Consider the following 18,042-nt stretch of genomic DNA (forward strand, 5'->3'; position numbering starts at 1 on the left):
GGTTTTCATTTCAGTCTACCTAGACATAGTCTTAATGACCTTACTACATGCATCTTACTTCAAAGAGACTTTAACCCCAGATTACAGAGGGAAACTTGAAAACTTTCATTCATGCTTAAATTTGACACTTTACAAATGGGCCTTAACAAAGATGCTAATTACCTTACACGTTACAAAGATACCTTTCCCACTTATCACCCCTGATTATCCATTCATTGACTCATAAATAGCTATTCCCTCCCTCCCCTCGTTCTCCCTGGCCCCACCTTCTGTACTAAATCTGATTTGTCAGTTTAATGATGTGTTCATTTTTTTCATTGTATTTCTTGGGTATATATGGTCATGCCAATTCTCTTCCAAAATATGATCTGAGGAAGTGGGTCTGGCCCACGAAAGCTTATCAGCTATGAAATCATCTTGTTAGTCTTTAAAGTGCTACATAGTTTTTCCTTTTGTTTTAGAAAGATCAGACTAACACAACTACCTCTCTATTACTGTTTGACTTTTTAATGAGTATTCCTTGAACAGTTATGAAAAGCATATGTAAATGAAACTGCTTTTGCATGTGTAAATGAAAGCTATGTTTCTAATCCCCATGACTTCATAGAATCCTATTATACTAGAATTGGAAGAGACTTTGAAAGCTTATCAAATCTAGTCCCCTTCCTGCATGGTCAGACTATTCACCATCTAGATCATCTCTGACAGATGTTTATCTGACTTACTCTTAAATAATGGAGATTCCCCAACCTCTGTAGGAAATTTATTCCAGCGCTTAACCACTCTAACAGGAAGTTTTTTCCTGTTGTCCAGAGTAAACCTCCCATGCTGCAATTTAAGCTCCTTGCTTCTTGTACTATCTTCAGAGGTTGAGAAGAATTTTTCTCCATTCTTATAACATCCTTTTACTCTTTTATCACAGCCCCTCAGTCTTCTCTTTTTCAGACTAAACAAACCCAATTTTTAATCTTTCCTCATAGATCATGTATCAGAGGGGTAGCCGTGTTAGTCTGAATCTGCAAAAGCGACGAGGAGTCTGTGGCACCTTATAGACTAACTGAAGTGTAGGAGCATAAGCTTTTGTGGGCAAAGACCCACTTCGTCAGATGCATGTAGTGGAAATTTCCAGAGGAAGGTATAAATATGCAGGCCAGGATCAGGCTGGAGATGAGGAGGTGGATCCAATCAAGGAGGATGAGGCCGACTTCTAGCAGCTGATCTGGAGGTGTGAATTCCAAGAGAGCAGAAGCTGCTTTTGTAGTTAGCGAGCCATTCACAGTCTTTGTTTAAACAAGCACTGAGGTACAACCGCATATGCTCCAACCCCTCAGACAGAGACCTACACCTACAACATCTTCAACAAGCATTCTGTAAACTGCGATACCCACACGAGGAAGTGAGGAGACAGATCGACAGAGCCAGACGTGTACCCAGAAGCCTCCTGCTACGGGACAAGCCCAAGAAAGAAACCAACAGAACACCACTGGCCATCACCTACAGTCCCCAGCTAAAACCTCTCCAACGCATCATTAGTGATCTACAACCCATCCTGGACAATGATCCCTCGCTTTCACAGGCCTTGGGAGGTAGGCCGGTCCTTGCCCACAGACAACCCGCCAACCTGAAGCATATTCTCACCAGCAACTACACACCGCACCATAATAACTCGAACTCAGGAACCAATCCTTGCAACAAACGTCGGTGTCAACTCTGCCCACATATATACACCAGCAACACCATCACAGGACGTAACCAGATCAGCCATACTGTCACTGGTACATTCTCCTGCACATCTACCAACGTAATATATGCCATCATGTGCCAACAATGCCCCACTGCTATATACATCGGCCAAACTGGACAGTCCCTACGTAAAAGAATCGATGGACACAAATCTGATATTAGGAATGGCAACATACAAAAACCTGTAGGGGAACACTTCAATCTTCCTGGACTCACAATTGCATATCTAAGAGTAGCCATCCTGCAGCAAAAAAACTTCAGGACCAGACTTCAAAGAGAAACTGCTGAGCTACAGTTCATCTTTAAGTTTGACACAATCAATTCTGGATTAAACAAAGACTGTGAATGGCTCGCTAACTACAAAAGCAGCTTCTGCTTTCTTGGAATTCACACCTCCAGATCAGCTGCTAGAAGTGGGCCTCATCCTTCTTGATTGGATCCACCTTGTCTTCTCCAGCCTGATCCTGGCCTGCATATTTATACCTGCCTCTGGAAATTTCCACTACATGCATCTGACGAAGTGGGTCTTTGCCCACGAAAGCTTATGCTCCTACACTTCAGTTAGTCTATAAGGTGCCACAGGACTCCTCGTCTCATAGATCATGTTTTCTGGATGTGTTTTCAGTGAAAAGTGTTGCATTCTATGTTCTCCAAAAGCCTTCAAGGTTCCATCTCTGTTTCATAATATCCCTGCTTAGTAGTTGCAAGCAGTGGAACCTGCACATGGACAATCACTCAAAGGAGAATGGGAAGTTACTTAGCAGTTCAATAACGTGAGAGAGGTAGAGGCATAAGTGACCTGCAGGCATTGTCAAGCTTTAATGTTTTCATGATTAACAGCATATTTCACAATAAAATTGAACTTATTATGCCTTTTAGCTCAGGAAAAGTTGAAAAACTCTCCAGACAGCAATGAAAGAGACCAAATTAGGAGACGATCCTCAAGGCTCTCATCCAGTGGTAGTCATGAGATTGTAAATACAGATCTTGTAAAAAAAAGTTTTGTTGAAATTGGACCTTTGAAAGATCCTACATCCAGTCCAAAGGAACCTGAGGAAAGTAAGTATTTGTTGTAATGGTATGCTTTTGGGTAATGATAGCCAAGAGTTGAATCGTGTTATAAACTGTTATTAAGTGACTTTGCCTTGCAGAGAAGATTGATTAAAGCTGAATGTGAAATCAATTTTGTGTGCAGTTTGACACATTAGAATTCACTTACACTGTGGACAGATTGTCCAAATAATCCAGAGAAACAGTTTCTCGAAGATAGGGGTATCCTTGTTGGAACTAGTTGAACTCGATAGAATAACCATTCATTTAGTCACTTATTAATTACTGTTGCACCTTTGGAACCCTGGTCGTAGACTAGCACTGCATTGTTAGGCTCTGAACAAACACCAAACAATATGACGCTACCTGCCTTACCGTGCTTGTATTACTTTGGATATGCTTATTCAAAAATTAAGAGGGAGGGGAATGCAGGTTTTGTTTCACATTTTCTTATTATCCACCTAACACACAAATGGAGAGACACAACAGGTCTGCTTTTGCATTAGGTCTTGTGATTTAGAGTGCTCCAGTGCTTTGTCTATCTGATTATTTTTGTGTATTTTGCCTCCACAAACCTTTTTTTCTTTTTCTTTTAGTTCAGTTAGAAATTCCTGTTAAGTCTGACCAAAATTCCTGTGAACAAGCATCTCAATCTTCTGGAGATGTGTCATCAACCACACCAATTGATGAGAACATCAGTTTAAAGGAAGAAAAATCTGATGACCATGAGCTTTCCTTTGCACCTACTGAAAGCCAAGAGCCTTCTGTTACAGGTTCAGATTTAGATTTAATAAATTTAAAATGTGATATGTCTGTTGCATTTTTGTGTATTTTTGATAGAATGCTCATTTTAGGCATCTTTTCCCTTGCTACCATTTCTCTCAACGACGATTTACTAGGGATGTTAACAAATTTTTCAGTATTTACAAATTTACATGCAGGCGTGAGGCGGTGCTGATAGAGGCAGCAGTGTAAGGGGTAGGTGGCCCCATGGGAGCTAGTACGCGCACGGAGCAAGCTTGAAATCTGGCTTTCCGCATGTACTGGCTCCTGCCTGCCCTCTTCCCACCCTCCATCCCCCACCTGCCTCCACGCTGCTGCCTGGCTCCCCACAGGCACCAACTCCCATCCTTCCCCTTGCTGTCTCTTGATAGAGGCAGCAGGGGGGTAGAGGGTGCAGCTGTAACCATTAGAATTAATCAATGGTCCTAAGCTTATTGGATAATCGTGTGTACAGATATATTCTAGCATCCCTATTTAAAAAAATGGAGGTGGGGTTAATCGAGCATTTCTGTGAATCCTCGATAAAGGAAAAATACAAGCTTTAAGTTCTGATGCTCTCGGTTCTGCTATTATAGATTAGCTTTGGGTTGTTAATAATTTTCTGCAAGCACAGTGGGAATTTTGGACTTCAAATTGGGTTTTATCTATGTGAAAGGCCAGGTAACTCCAAAGTCTATCATATTAAATAACGATAGAAATGTAGCCGTGTTAGTCTGGGGTAGCTGAAGCAAAATGCAGGACAATGTAGCACTTTAAAGACTAACAAAGACTAACATCATGACTGATATATTTGTTTTGTGGTCCCAAATTAAACTGATGTTTAAAGTGATATGCATTTCTTCTGTACATTTTTCTCCTTTTTATTTCTCAGGGGAGAATTAAGATTGTTGGGGCATCCCAACTATGCATTTCCACATTATAAAATGTATGCATTTTCTTATGTTGACCTTTGAATTTTCTGGGGGCTATAATTCTTTGTAGGGATAATTGACATCTCTTGTTAATGTTTCTTTACTCTAAACATCATAATACATACTTTAAAAACTAACTCCATTTTAACGTAGTATTTGTCTGGGAGCTTTCTTGTTATATATATTATAATTATTACAATTTTTAAACCATAAATTAGAAGGCCCAAAATGTCATGGTCTGAAAATTTCAGTTATCTGAAGATAGGAAATTTAACTTATAGGGTTGATTAATCCGTTCATTCTTGCTAGTGTATGCTATTTTGAAATAGTGCAAGCAGCCAGAGTATATTGAACAGTTGTTCTGGATTTACAGCTTCTTGACACTGTTAGAGGAGATTGTACACACTTGATCTTTCTCCTGCCCGTCTACATCCCTATGTACATATACCCCACAGTTCCTATTCCTCCATCTCTGTTAAGTAGATCTGATGCAACAAATAGATTTTTTTTTTTAAATGGCATTGTCATCTTTTGCTGCTATTCTTCTTAACCAAAAGTTTCTTCAGGCGTTGCTTAGGCAAAAAAATCTCCTTTACCTAATTTCATGAAACGCCCTCTTTCAAAATGGCTGCCATTTTCCAATCTTCTCAATGAGACTGAGAAACAGCTTACCTGTAGCTAAGACGGTCCTTGTTCCCATTGCTGTCATTGGCAATGAAACCAAACTACCTTTAGGGAAGATGGTGCTGTGGCACTGTTGGAAACAGGTGGATTAGATGATTGTCATCTTTACTAAGGCTATCCTGTGGCTTAATTCTTGTTCAAAGCAATGATAGATCATGGCCGTTCTGAAAGAAAAAATTTACTGCCTGCCCCTGAAGGAGACTATCTATGCAGCCTTTACACCTGAAAGTTCGTCCAAGAATGGAAGGAAAAAATCCTACCTGTCACACCAGATAGATTAAGTATTGACCTCTCTGTTAATGTCTATGTTAATAGACAATACATTAGACTTCATGAATCCTGAATTATCTTGACGCAGTGTATTCAGTTTCTTAAAGGACCCATTTTTAAAATTAATTTTTATAAATAGTTTTACATGTAAATTCTTAGACTTTTCTCAAGGTGCTGTAGATGATTATGGGGTAACTTGATTAGAGATACCTATTTGGGCAACAATTATTTAATAGCTGGCTTTTCAGTATAGCAGAGAAAGGAAAAAGATGATCCATTAGTTGGAAGTTGAGGCTAGAAAATAAGGTGTTAATTTTTAAGTGAGAAATTAATCATTAAAACAATTTATTCAGGTTTTGTGGTAGATTCTCCATCAGTGACCATTTTAAGGCTCAAGTTGGATGTTTTTCTAAAAAAGATCTGTTCTAGGAATTATTTTGGTGAAGTTCTCTGCCTTGTGTTATACAGGACAATGAGTTAGACGACACAATGATTCCTTCTGGCCTTAGAATCATTAACAGGAATAGGTTGTAAAACATTTTGATTAGCATAACACAAGAACTAGGGGTAACCAAATGAAGTTAATAAGCAGCAGATTTAAAACAAAAAAAGTACTAGTTCACACAACACACAGTCTACCTCTGGAACTCCCTGCTAGAGAATATTGTAAAGCCCAAAACTGTAGCAGGGTTCAAAAAAGAGCTACATTAAATTCATGAAGGATAGATCCATCAATGACTATTAACCAGAGTAGACATGGTTGGTGTCCTTAGTCTCTATTTGATAGAAGCTGGGAATGGGTTACAGGGACTTGATCACTCGATTACTATTTCCATTCATTCCCTCTGGGTCACCTGGCATAGGCTAATGTTGGGTGACAGGATACTGGGCTAGATGGACCTTTGGTCTGGCCCAGTATGTTCCATGATATAATTTTTGTATTTTTGTTTAGAATGCAAAGTTTTTAAATAGTTTCAAAATGTTTGATTACCAATAATTGTAAACTAAAGTGCCTTTTAGAATTGTTTGTTGCAAAATTAGTAATAAAAGTATGGAGAGACCTACAAATATATACTTGAAAACAAAATAACCGAAAATTAGTTATTTGTTGAGATTTGAATTCAGAGTAAGAGTTGGAGGCATCACAAACTACAGCAGTATAAAGAGTACTTTTTCTTCTAATATCAATTATTACACTAGAAACCGAGAACCTTCAGCTCTCTTAACTCAGGTTCTGACACCTTTTAAAATAAATTTGTGATCTGTATGTCTACATATTAATACTTCAGAAGGGTAGCCGAGTTAGTCTGTACAGGATAAACGTAAAAACCAACAAATAGTCTGGTAGCACTTTAAAGACTAACAAAACATGTAGATGGTATCATCAGCTTTCGTGGGCACAGCCCACTTCTTCAGATCACTGGAGTGTAGGACTGTGGTCATCTGAAGAAGTGGACAGTGCCCAGGAAAGCTCATAATACCATCTACAGGTTTTGTTAGTCTTTAAAGTGCTACCAGACTATTCGTTGTTGTTTAAGTTTTTACATATTAATGATTTGGGATGTCAAGCAGTTTCTTAGATTAATTTTAGGGAAAAAAATCAAGTCTTTCTTAGAATTAAGAATTAAAACAATTGCTAGTCTTTTGCTTCTTCATTTGCCTACCAAGTTGAATTGAGAATTTCCCATATCCCTTAAAGAGGTTTGGAACCTGACATCTTTTACCTCTTAGAACCTTCCTCCTGCTGAGATAAGAAGATATTGAGCTGGGATTATATTGGGCTGGAGGAAGAAAAGGACACAATGGGAGTTTTAAGTTGAATATGTGTTGAAATTTTAAGGAGGAATTTCTCAGGTTTGTAGCACTAAGCTCCGTGAAACATACTTGTGGCTCCTGTCAGATGGAAGTCCTGCTTACTGCTTGCTACATGGCACAATGGGGTGCAGTCAAATATTCATGAGTTCAAGTAACTAACCCCCCTTACTTGCACTTTTTCTCATGTTCACAAATCTGCTTGGTCTCTTGGGGAAGGGAAACCTGCAGTTAGCACAGGACAGTGGAGCTTTGTTTTTGTCTATGCTCTGGCTGTACATACCCCTGTGAGAATTTTGTAGAAAACTGGCAGTGGTTTAGTCATTTTAAGAGTCCTGGAATAACTGACTTAGTCAATTGATTGAATGCAAATACGAGAGCTTGCTCAGGCCATGGCTCTTTCCTTCAGAAGCATAGATGTTCCATAGGGTATGAGACTGAATGGAACTACAGGCAGTCTCCAGGTTACGTACAAGATAGGGACTGTAGGTTTGTTCTTAAGTTGAATTTGTATGTAAGTCGGAACTGGTACATATTGTAGGGGAAACTCTAGCCAAACATTTCTCCAGAGCTCAGTTTTATTCTCCCACACCTCACTCTCCTCAGTCCTTTATTCTCAAGATGAGGTGTCTGCTGAGAAAAGCCGCTCCGCGTCTCCCTGGTCTGCTGGGGGGGAGGGGGACGCACGGGGGCGCTAGCTTCGCGTCTCCCTGGTCTGCTGGGGGGAAGCAGCTAGTGCGGGGTTGCCTCACCCCGTTTGTAAGTAGGGATCTGATGTAAGTCGGATCCATGTAACCCAGGGACTGCCTGTATTGAAATTCTAAAGGCACAGTACATACCTTGTGATGGCTGTTTGTATCTGGTTCATGGTGAACCAACTCTTCCGTACCTCAGAGATTCAGGTCTTTGTGGCTTTTTCCCTTTACACTATGGTTTGGAGTCATAAAATATTGATTGCTAGAAACTAAATGTTCAGTTTTCTGTATGTAATATTTTATTTTTCACTACTTCTAGTAAATATATCGAATATAAAAAGTCAAGTATGGATAAATGGACATGGGTAAGATGTGCTGGATGTAACTACACTGAGTTTGTTTTGCTGACATTTCATTAGAAAGATTTTAAGAATAGCAATCATTTGTTTTTTCAAAGAGTAAGCGCTGTGAGAAAGTAAAAGTAAAACATTCTGATTTGATAATTTCATAGCATATTCTAGGGGTGGGCAATAACTTTTACAAGGGGGCGCCACCTAATGAATTTTGTTATCTGGTCATTGACCTCACCCCTGGAAGTGGCGGAGCCTGAGGTAGAAGGGGCAGGTCTCTCTTCAGAATTATATGGGGCCAGAGGCTTTGAACTAAAAACACAGCAAAGGGTTGTCAGCTCCAGCTCCTGCTGGGGTAGCACCATGATTGGGAGCCATTAGCCTTTTAAATAAGATCATGCTGCCTGAGCCACCACCTGGAAATTGAGTGGCACAGACAGCAGAATATTCAATAGAGAGAGGCCGTATCAGAGTGCTAGGTGGGCTGGTCTGGCCCCCAAGCAGCATCTTTCTCAACCCTAGCATATTCAGGTGTTACAGAAATGTATGGCTGAAAGGGATCTTTGGTGGTAATTAAATATAGCTCGTCCCCTGTAGTGAATTAGTGCTGAGTCAACCTAGCCCATTTCTAACAGAGACCATGTTTCTCTGAGTCACAGCCTGTGTTGATTTGACCGAAATTGATTTTCCGTGATTAAAAGTGTTAGTATTATTGCTTACTGTCAGTAAATGCAGCCATAACTGTGGTGTAACTGTCTTGCATCCCATCACAGACTTGACTGTGTGATATTCTCAGGAGAAATTGTATGTTGGCTTTCAATGAGAAACATGTCCATCTTTTCCCACCTGTCCTGGTTGCCATAGTGGGCATCCATCCCTCTCAGATCATTGCCCCCAAATTGTTCTCTTATGAACAAAAAAAAAGTTCTTGCCATTGCATAGACATATAGGTAGCCTGCAGTGAGATGCAGCAAAATTATAATTGTGACAGTGAGTCGCCGCTATCTTACTTATACCTGGCTGTGTCTTTACGTCAGACACTGTCCTATTTTATGTCTTTCGAAACTGACAGCTTTGTAAACCAGTCTCAAAATAACTCCTTGTTCTGCAAATTTAGGTCAAAATGACTTCGGAAAGTTTTGCACTAGAACTGTGTCAGTGAGGGGTATGATTCCTGCCAGCATCTCTGTGCTGCTAAAAGTTGTAATGGAGCTGCATTTGCTTTTTATATAAAAATGTTAATACCAGTGTATCCGTCATGGAACTGGAATAAGCTATATTACTGTAAGCACTTCTATATTGAAGCAATTGTTTCATGACTAGCAATGTTTGCTGCTTTAACTTGATTTATATAGTTGAATTTGCAAAACTATCTAGTGCAGACTAGACCTTAGGAATCAGCCCCTTGCTTCTATTATCTTCACGTTAGGTAGTAACCAGGTTCCTCTCTAACTCTCCTCTTCACCCCTCATTTGCGTAGAAAGGTTAATGAAAACCTCTCTCTCTCTCTCTCTCTCTCTCTCTCTCTCTCTCTCTTTCTCTGTATATCTTTCTATATAAACAGTTTTACTGTTTATCTGTGTCTGCGAGTCCCTCTGTTCAGAAACTCCTCCTAAATGACAAGAGTTAGGGCCAACACATTTAGTATGCAGCTTCCTCTTCTCCTAACTTAAATGAAAGTAAGGATATAGTTGTGCCAAAGTAAACCATAAGCCCGGGAAAAGGACAGTTTTTCATAACATTCAAAGAGAGGGGCTGCTGTTCCAAGGGGCACAATATGAGTGTGGCCACTGAGGGCAGTGAGCCAGCAGAGGAGAGCTATCCTGCACTTTGGCCACTGGAGGCAGCCATACCACAAAGGCAGTGGCCATTGTGGCGGGAACTCCACCATCTTGCCTGTCAGCATATCAGTAAGTAGCCAGCCCCGTGCCCCAAACCCTCCCTCCCCCCCCCCCCCCCCCGGCCTTGGTCCTTGGCCACAGCGCTGGGAGGGGAAGGGGGAGAACAGGCCCTGGGTGGTGGGGGGGGGGGGGGAAGGGTTTGGGGCAGGGGGCTGGCTACTTCCTGGTATGCTGGGGCTGCCAAGGTGGTGGAGCCCCAGCTCTACTGGCTATTGCCTTGGTATGGCTGCCCCTTAGTGGGGGGTACAACAGGTCCTGGGCCCGCACCCTGCTGCGCACAGCCTCTCCATCCCCGAAGCCCTGACATGAAGGACCCTGTCAACCCTGGGTATATCTACTAGTTTTAAATATTATTGTTCTAGGTGTACCTGATTTATCTTGTGCTTACTCTGTCCATCTATTCTTGTATATACAACCTCAGATGGGTTGTATTTAAGGAACTGAAAGCAAAAACAGGTACTCTATGTGGTTTTGAAGTAGAATTGATTCCTTGCATGAATGAATGAACCAAATACTTTTACATGACTAAATACCTTACATGATTTCTTCAGCTGTTGGTTTTAGAGAGTTCAGCTTGCCTTGTGAGCAATCATGTCCTGAGACTGCCTTTAGTATTCTGTGCATAGGGTTGGTAGGTGTCTAGTATTGGCCTGGACAGTCCGGTCTTTGTGGTCTCTGTCCAGTTTAAAAAAGAAAAGAAAATACCGGACATGTAAAAGTGGTATTTTATGGTATTTTCGGACAGAAGGTCGCTTGGGACATTCTTCCCCTGTTGCATCTGGTGGAGGGATGCGGGAATTTAAAGCATGGGGATTTGAAGGTTCTGCGATTTTTTTTTTTTGGTCTTTTTGAGGTTGGGGGGGGGGGGTGCACATTTCTCTCAACCAATTTTTTTCCGTACCATGTTTGGTATTTTTTGTGAAAGTATCTAGCAACCCTATCTGTGCATACTTTTAAATGGGCAGTATAAGACCCTGGAAGTTGTAGATGAAAATATACTAGTATTTCAGGAAAGTAAAGCATTCTTCCTTACAATTTTCATCTGTTTATACAGCTTAGTACTGATGTTATAAGGAATAGAATTTCCTTTTGGGACAGTACCCCAAAGTCAAATAAAATGACTTAGCTTTAATTTTTTCTCTCTGGGTGTGTGTGGTGTTGGTACTGCATGTTCAGTTGTGAGATTGTGTAATTTGCATGCAACACACAACTCTCCACCTACTGTATTGTGTTTTGTAATGTATTGTTCACGTTAGCAATAACTTTTAAACATAACTGCCAAGAGCTGGATTCAGTGTTTGGTGTTTGCTCTTGACCAGGGGTGGCCAACCCATTAAACGAACAGAGCCGAAACAGTGGTGGAAAAAATGCGAAGAGCCGCACCAGAATTGTTGAGGCCCCCCTCCCCGCCAAAAAAAAAAGAAAGCGCTCCCAACCAGCCAAAGTTGTTGAGCAAAGAAAAAAAAAAAAAAAGATGCCCCTTTAAAAACCACAGGTTAGGCTTTTTGGCCACATCATGCTCCCGTTGGCTGCCGCCATTTTGCCATTCCAGATGGCTCCCCTGCACCCGGTGAGCACAGGGAGCCAGGGGCCATTTGTAGGGGTGCATGGGGCGGCTTCGTGAGCCATGGGAGGGGAAGGGAGGAGGGCTTTGCAAGCTGCACTTTCAGGGGTGAAGAGCCATGGGTTGGCCACCCCTGCTCTTGACAGCTGATGCAGCCATAACCATTTTAAAACAATGACACGCTATTCAGCATTACTCAGCAATTCAAAATATGTGTCTGTTGTAATACTTCTGATTGCTTGTTAAGCTACAGCATGTTTAATATGTGCAAAATATTGTGTTATAAAAGTTTAAATTTTCTCAAGGTTTGGTTACATTTTTAAGAATAATTGTGTATGCCTGTTGCATTGTACTAATTTTATATACAAATGTAAAGGTTAATGATCTTATCAGGTACTGTATTTTAATTCTTTAAAATGAGGAGGAAAAAAACTAAAGATTATGGGTACATAAGATTTTGACCCTCATGCTTTTGTGGCATGGCTGAATGGTTGAGGGGAATGAACTCACTCGAGGCATTCTGACTCACAGAACTTGTCACTGGGTCTAATCATGACAATAGAACAATAGTTTCTCTTGACATTATTATATATCTGTGAATATGATATTTTAGATTTTGATACTGGCAAATTTTGCCATTCCACTAGCATGGCCCTGTTCTCTAGGTTTGTTGAAATTATCAAAATGATTTGAAATCACTAACCATCAGGAAATTCTTACTGATATCAGGCCTAAATTTTGTCTGTCTTAATTTTTTTTCCTCCTCTCTTCTGGCTGTTTCTCCCATGTACAACCCCAAAGGAATTAATTTTCGTTCTTGTTGTTTGCTCTGAGGGAATACCTGTGGATATTTAAATTTCTGCACTTTTCTCTTAGGCAACCTGCTCTGTAGGTACAAGTTCACCTGCTTTCCCATAAATCAGTCTTCCTAGCTCTACTGACTATCGGTTGCGTTTCTCTCTTGGAATTCTTCATTGTCTGAAAGAAACTGTGATAAACCTGTTCAGTCGCACCAGAACATATATTTTCCTGCTCCATAATACCTCTGTGTATTGAGCCTTAAATTGTACTGGCCACTTTTATCTCTTATTGCAAATATTTATACAAATTGCTATTCTCTGTGATGCTAGCTCATCTTGGCTAGTGACAGTATCAGTTTTTTCAGATTATTTCTTTCTGCTCTTTTCTGACTGTTTTTGTTCTCTAATGTTCCCTTCATATTAATTCCGTGTCCCTGTTGGTGTTTTTAGTTCCTCCCAACTTAATGTGATTTTTTTCATTAACAGGCTACTTATTTCCATTTCCAATTCATTAAACTTGCTACCTCTGCATTCTACTAAATAGTTCCCCTCCCCAACTCAGAATAACATGACTTGATGTTATCTCTTTTGTGGAGTTTTTTTGTGGTAAAGTACTTGGTTTATAGAAATGATTTACTAAAATCTAAATACGTGACATGAACTACAGTGCCTTCATTCACTTTATTTAAAAAAAAAACCCCACAAACTTGTCCTTGAAAACAATTATTCTTTATAAGCTCTTGTTGTTTGTCACGATTTTATTAGTTGCTAGATCAGTGGTGTCCAACATGCTATCCACATGTGACTATTTTGCTGGCTGAGTGTGGTTAGTTCACTATAGCAGTAGCCTCTATAGTGAACTGGCTAGACATCTAGATATTCAGTGATTTATCTTACTAGTGATGCAAGTTATATTTATGTGATGGTAATTGTCAAAATCATTCTTTCCCTTTTAAGAAAATTGGTCTAGTTTGTGTTTCTCCAATTTTGAAACTGTTCCCGTTTGAACATTTTTTAGATATAGTTGACAGCAAAACAGGATGTTGCTTGTATTGTTGTTAATCACAATGTTTCTTTCAAGAGTACAATAATTTAAAAATAGAAGTGAAAGTGTTTGGAACCTTAGATGAGATGGGAATGACCTGTCAAATCTGTTGAGTTCATTTCTTGGTCAGTGTAATAATGTTCTGTACACTGTTTTCTAATCCTTACTTTAAGCTAGTTTAAGGCATGAACAAAGTTTTTCCTACCAGCTCTGTTGAGAAACTAATATGTAGTGTAATAAAACTGAGTAGGAAATGTTTCCTGAAATTCATCCTAAATTTGTCTTTGCTTCATTTCATGCCTTCACATTTACTGTGTGCAATTTTAAAAATTCTTTTGTTCATAAACCTGATTTACTTGAATGACAGTTCTGGCTTCTCCTTCATTGTAGCAGCACTCCACAGCTCTTAACTTTTTAAAAGATATTTACTCTTATATCTGACATCAGGAATGTGGATGTCCAATAGTTACGTTTGCAAGCAAAAATGTTTCTCTTGACTAGTGCTCGAATGTAAGATATTAATGTTTAGAAATAGAATGTGTTATTACTGTTTTGAGTGAAACATGTAGTGTTCACTCTGCTCCCTTAGGGTACATCTCTAGTGTGGTGTCATTTCAGGATACTTCTGGAACCCTGAAATAGTGTTTTCCGTGTCTTGACAGTGCACCTGTTGTTTTGAAATGTAATCAAAATAACAGGCACGCTATTCTGACATCCTGGTAAACCTCAGTCCATGAATGGAATAGCACTCTATTTGAAATAAGCTTGAAATAAAGTACACAATTTGCGTAGCTCAAATTGCATAGCTTATTTCAGCTAGTGCTGCACTGTAGATGCACCTTTAGTGGACAGCACTAGCGCTTCTGTCGTGCTGCAGGCTTCAGTGATATCTACCATTGGCCCAAGTGAGCTCAGTTAAGCAAAGTCTCTCTAATCTATAATGTTCCCTTTTATAATAGCAGTTGGTTCATAAAACATTTTTATGGTGATTGGAGTAGTAGCTACATGAAACCGCACTAAGGAAAACAGCCCTCAGGATAGCCCCTGTCTAGGCTGTTGATCTCAAAAGCATCTAATAGCAATAGTACTTTGTTTAGTTCATAGCTAATGTAGTATTTTATGTTTAAATACGTGCTAGTTTTAAAAAAAAAAGTTTAGAGACTCTTTGATAAATATAGCAAAAGCATGGGGGAATCTTATTTGTTTTGTTGTTACAGTAATAAAAACTTTTAAGAAAACAGATGATTTTATTGCTTCAAAAGCTGCAGCTGTTGACCAAGATCACAAGTTTAGATGCAAGCTCTTGGACTGTTCAAAATCATTCCGCAGAGCCAAGTTGCTACATTATCATATGAAATATTTTCATGGAGTGGAGAAGGCACCAGAATCACAGCAGAGTCCAGTAAAAAGAAATATTCAAACAAGAGGTTCTTTGGCTTCTGAAAAGGTCAAACAAGGAAATCTAAACAGAAGGCGGACTACATCTGGTTCGTTGTGTAAGTATGTTGGCTATCTCTTCATTTCTAAGGAGCATTCTAGTATATAGAACAGGGGCAAGGGGTCTCATGGGCCAGATCCGGCCCACAGACCACCCTGCTGGGACCCTCGGGCACAGAGCAGCTGTTGTTAAAGCGGAGGGCAGCTCTGTGTGGCTCTCTGCTCTGGGGGAGGGGAGCAAGGCTTTGTGTTATCTCCCTACCCCCATCCCAATCTCCAAGCTCCTATTGGCTGGAAACAACCAGCCTGTAGGAGCTGAGGAGATTGGCCTGATGGATGGGGACATAAAAACAGCCAGACGGAGTCAGACCAAAGGTCCACCCTATCTGCCTATGCCTCAGAGGGAGGGAATACAACAGGGAATCCTCACATGATCCCTCCCCTGTCACCAACCTCAAGACAAACAGAGGCTAGGGCCACCATTCCTACCCATCCTGGCTCATAGCCATTGATGGACCTGCCCTCCATGAATCTATCCTAACCCCTTTTTGAACCCTGCTAAAGTTCTAGCCTTCATCACATCCTCTAGCAAGGAGTTTCACAGGTTGACTGTGCGCTGAGTGAAGAAAAACTTATGTTTGTTTGTTTTAAACCTGCTCAGCGCCACATGGAAGGGAGCAGCCTGTAATTTTAAGCAGTCTGGGGCTGCAGCAGGCAGAGAGCCCAGCCTGCCTTGGGGTTGCAGCAGGGCGGCTGCCTGAGATCCGCACCCCAACTTCCTTAACCAGGTCACCATCCAAACCCTCTGCATCCACCCTCCACCCCCCTTCTTTGTCACAACTTCTTCCCAAATCCTGCAATTCTACACACTTTCCCCACCTCAATCCCTTGCCCCAGATCACAACCCCTCTCCTTCTTAGACCCCACGCTGTCTCCTGCACCTGTCGCTTATTCTTGTGCTCTTCTGCAACCAACCTCCATAATAGACCCTATATCATCTCCAGAGAAAATGTTGACCCTTGACTACTTCCAAAATCTTGGAGTGACCCCCCCCCCCCCAAAAAAAAAAATTATTGCCTATTCTTGATCTAGAATGAAAAGGGAAATGAGTGGAAAATCGTTTTGGCTACTTAATCTGTATTAGGCAAAGAAGGGCACTTTACGTTCATCTCATTCATGGCAGAGACAGTGCTGGGGGGAACCGGCTTTTAATACAGATGTAGCAGGGTTTGGGGGGAGCGAGTAGTCAAGTAGTGACTTGGATTATCGGGTAGTCGAATTCTCTACTAGTCGCTTACAGCCCTAGCTTCTTTGCTCCCCTTCAGCACTGTATTCCACTGTTAAAAACTTTAACAATTAAAAAAAATGCACTTTCCTTCTTGACCAAACAATGCTCTCTGAAGAGGAAAGGGCAAAAGAAGTTCTTTCATCTACCAATCTAAATATCTAACTCCTTTCTTTCTCCCTTTTTCATTCTCTTTATTCAGAAAAGGGATAAAAGCAACTACGAGTCCAATCTCTGTTTTGATTTCTGTGTTAATTACAATCTTGCTTGCTTCTAAGCTACTGGCAGAACTCTGAATGCATGATTACAGGTGTGGGAGTTGAATTCTTTTGAAAGAATTGTGGGTAATTGAGTAGAAGAGAAAAACAGCAGGGCATAGGAAACTGTAGGCTTCTCATTAGATGACACCCACTTGTACCCTTGATAATGGAATCTTAAAGATTGTCCTTTACTTGACATTTTTGTTGTCTGCTGTGCTTTCTTTCAATAATGTACTCCCTAGAATTATGCATTGATATTTCAGAAAAAAACTTCCTAGTGTCTCATTTAATGCCAGACTTATGTTTTAAATTTCTGTAATGTATTTTCATATCTTATAAGTTATTGTTTGGAACAGATATTCTTTCTTTATTTCAGTGTGCTATTTTTTAATGTAGTTCCATTAACACAAGTTTTTATGGGTTTTTTTGCAGCTGTTAGCCAATATTTGTAAATTTTTCAGAAATATAACTTACGCCACATCTTCTCCCCCCCCCCACACGTACACGTGTGTGTGTGTGTGTGTGTGTGTGTGTGTGTGTGTGTGTGTGTGTGTGTGTGTGTAAATATATCTTTAAACACAACTGTGCAAAGACCGTGATTCTTCATTTGAGATGCTACCTCTCCAGCTCATACAGCACTTCTACCTGAGGGTAGTTTTCAGTATCCTACAAAACCAAAAATCATACATTCCAAGTGGTTTTACAGTTCGCCCCAAAAATATGCAAAATTTAAAAAATCGGACTAAAAGCATAGACCAGAATTCTTAAACGAGTTAGTGTTTAAAAGATACCTATTTTAGTTCTCTCTATTTTTGCAACCTGGACTCCTTTATTCCATTCATCTGAAGAAGTGGGTTGTGCCCACGAAAGCTCATGATATCATCTACATTTTTTTGTTAGTCTCTAAAGTGCTGCAGGACTATTCGCTGACACTCAACATTTAAATGAAGAAAAGTAAATATTAGCAGAAAAAATATTGTGGAGAACTGCAAATGCTAAAGAATGGTGGAGATGGGTTTCTTCTTTCCTGTCATATCTGTGTCTGTCATGTCTGTGTTTGTTCCTGCTTGATATAGTCTGGTCCTGAGCTTCATTTTTAGTTTTGTGATGTATTGCATCACAATTGCCAGAAGATTTCCTTTTAGTACCCATAGGGGTGCTGGCTCAGGCGTCCCCTGGAGTGACATGCACATGCCGTGGTTCACAGGGTGACTCTGGCCCCCTCTTCTCTCAGTTCCTCCTTGCTTTTAATGATGGTGTGTGGAACCTGCTCCTCTCAACACTAGCTGTTACGCATTTCCCAGCTGGACTCTGTTTTCTCTGTAAATAGTTTCTATTGTTTGCTGTTATTAGGTAGATAGTGTAGGTCCCATAGAGACTTATCCTCATTTAGGGGCATTCCTTGTCCCTGGGGCTTCAAGTTGCATCCCATTTGCATTCGGCCTATGCTAG

At 40.4% G+C, this 18,042-nt stretch overlaps 1 protein-coding gene across 13 annotated transcripts in view; it reads left to right on the forward strand.

Annotated features, from left to right (window-relative positions):
• The window catches only part of PHF20 (PHD finger protein 20), a 190,082-nt gene that overhangs the window by 73,779 nt on the left and 98,261 nt on the right, over positions 1–18,042 (forward strand). For 8 of the 13 annotated variants that reach the window (XM_075900750.1, XM_075900753.1, XM_075900760.1 and 5 more), the window contains 3 exons: positions 2,623–2,802; positions 3,390–3,566; positions 14,826–15,104. In XM_075900750.1, coding sequence (XP_075756865.1) covers positions 2,623–2,802; positions 3,390–3,566; positions 14,826–15,104 — 636 coding nt within the window. The remainder of the gene's footprint in view (positions 1–2,622; positions 2,803–3,389; positions 3,567–14,825; positions 15,105–18,042) is intronic. The other 5 variants (XM_075900754.1, XM_075900761.1, XM_075900762.1 and 2 more) reach the window with 3 other exon arrangements.

This window comes from Pelodiscus sinensis, chromosome 18 (genome assembly GCF_049634645.1).
Source record: "Pelodiscus sinensis isolate JC-2024 chromosome 18, ASM4963464v1, whole genome shotgun sequence".
NCBI lineage: Eukaryota > Metazoa > Chordata > Testudines > Trionychidae > Pelodiscus > Pelodiscus sinensis.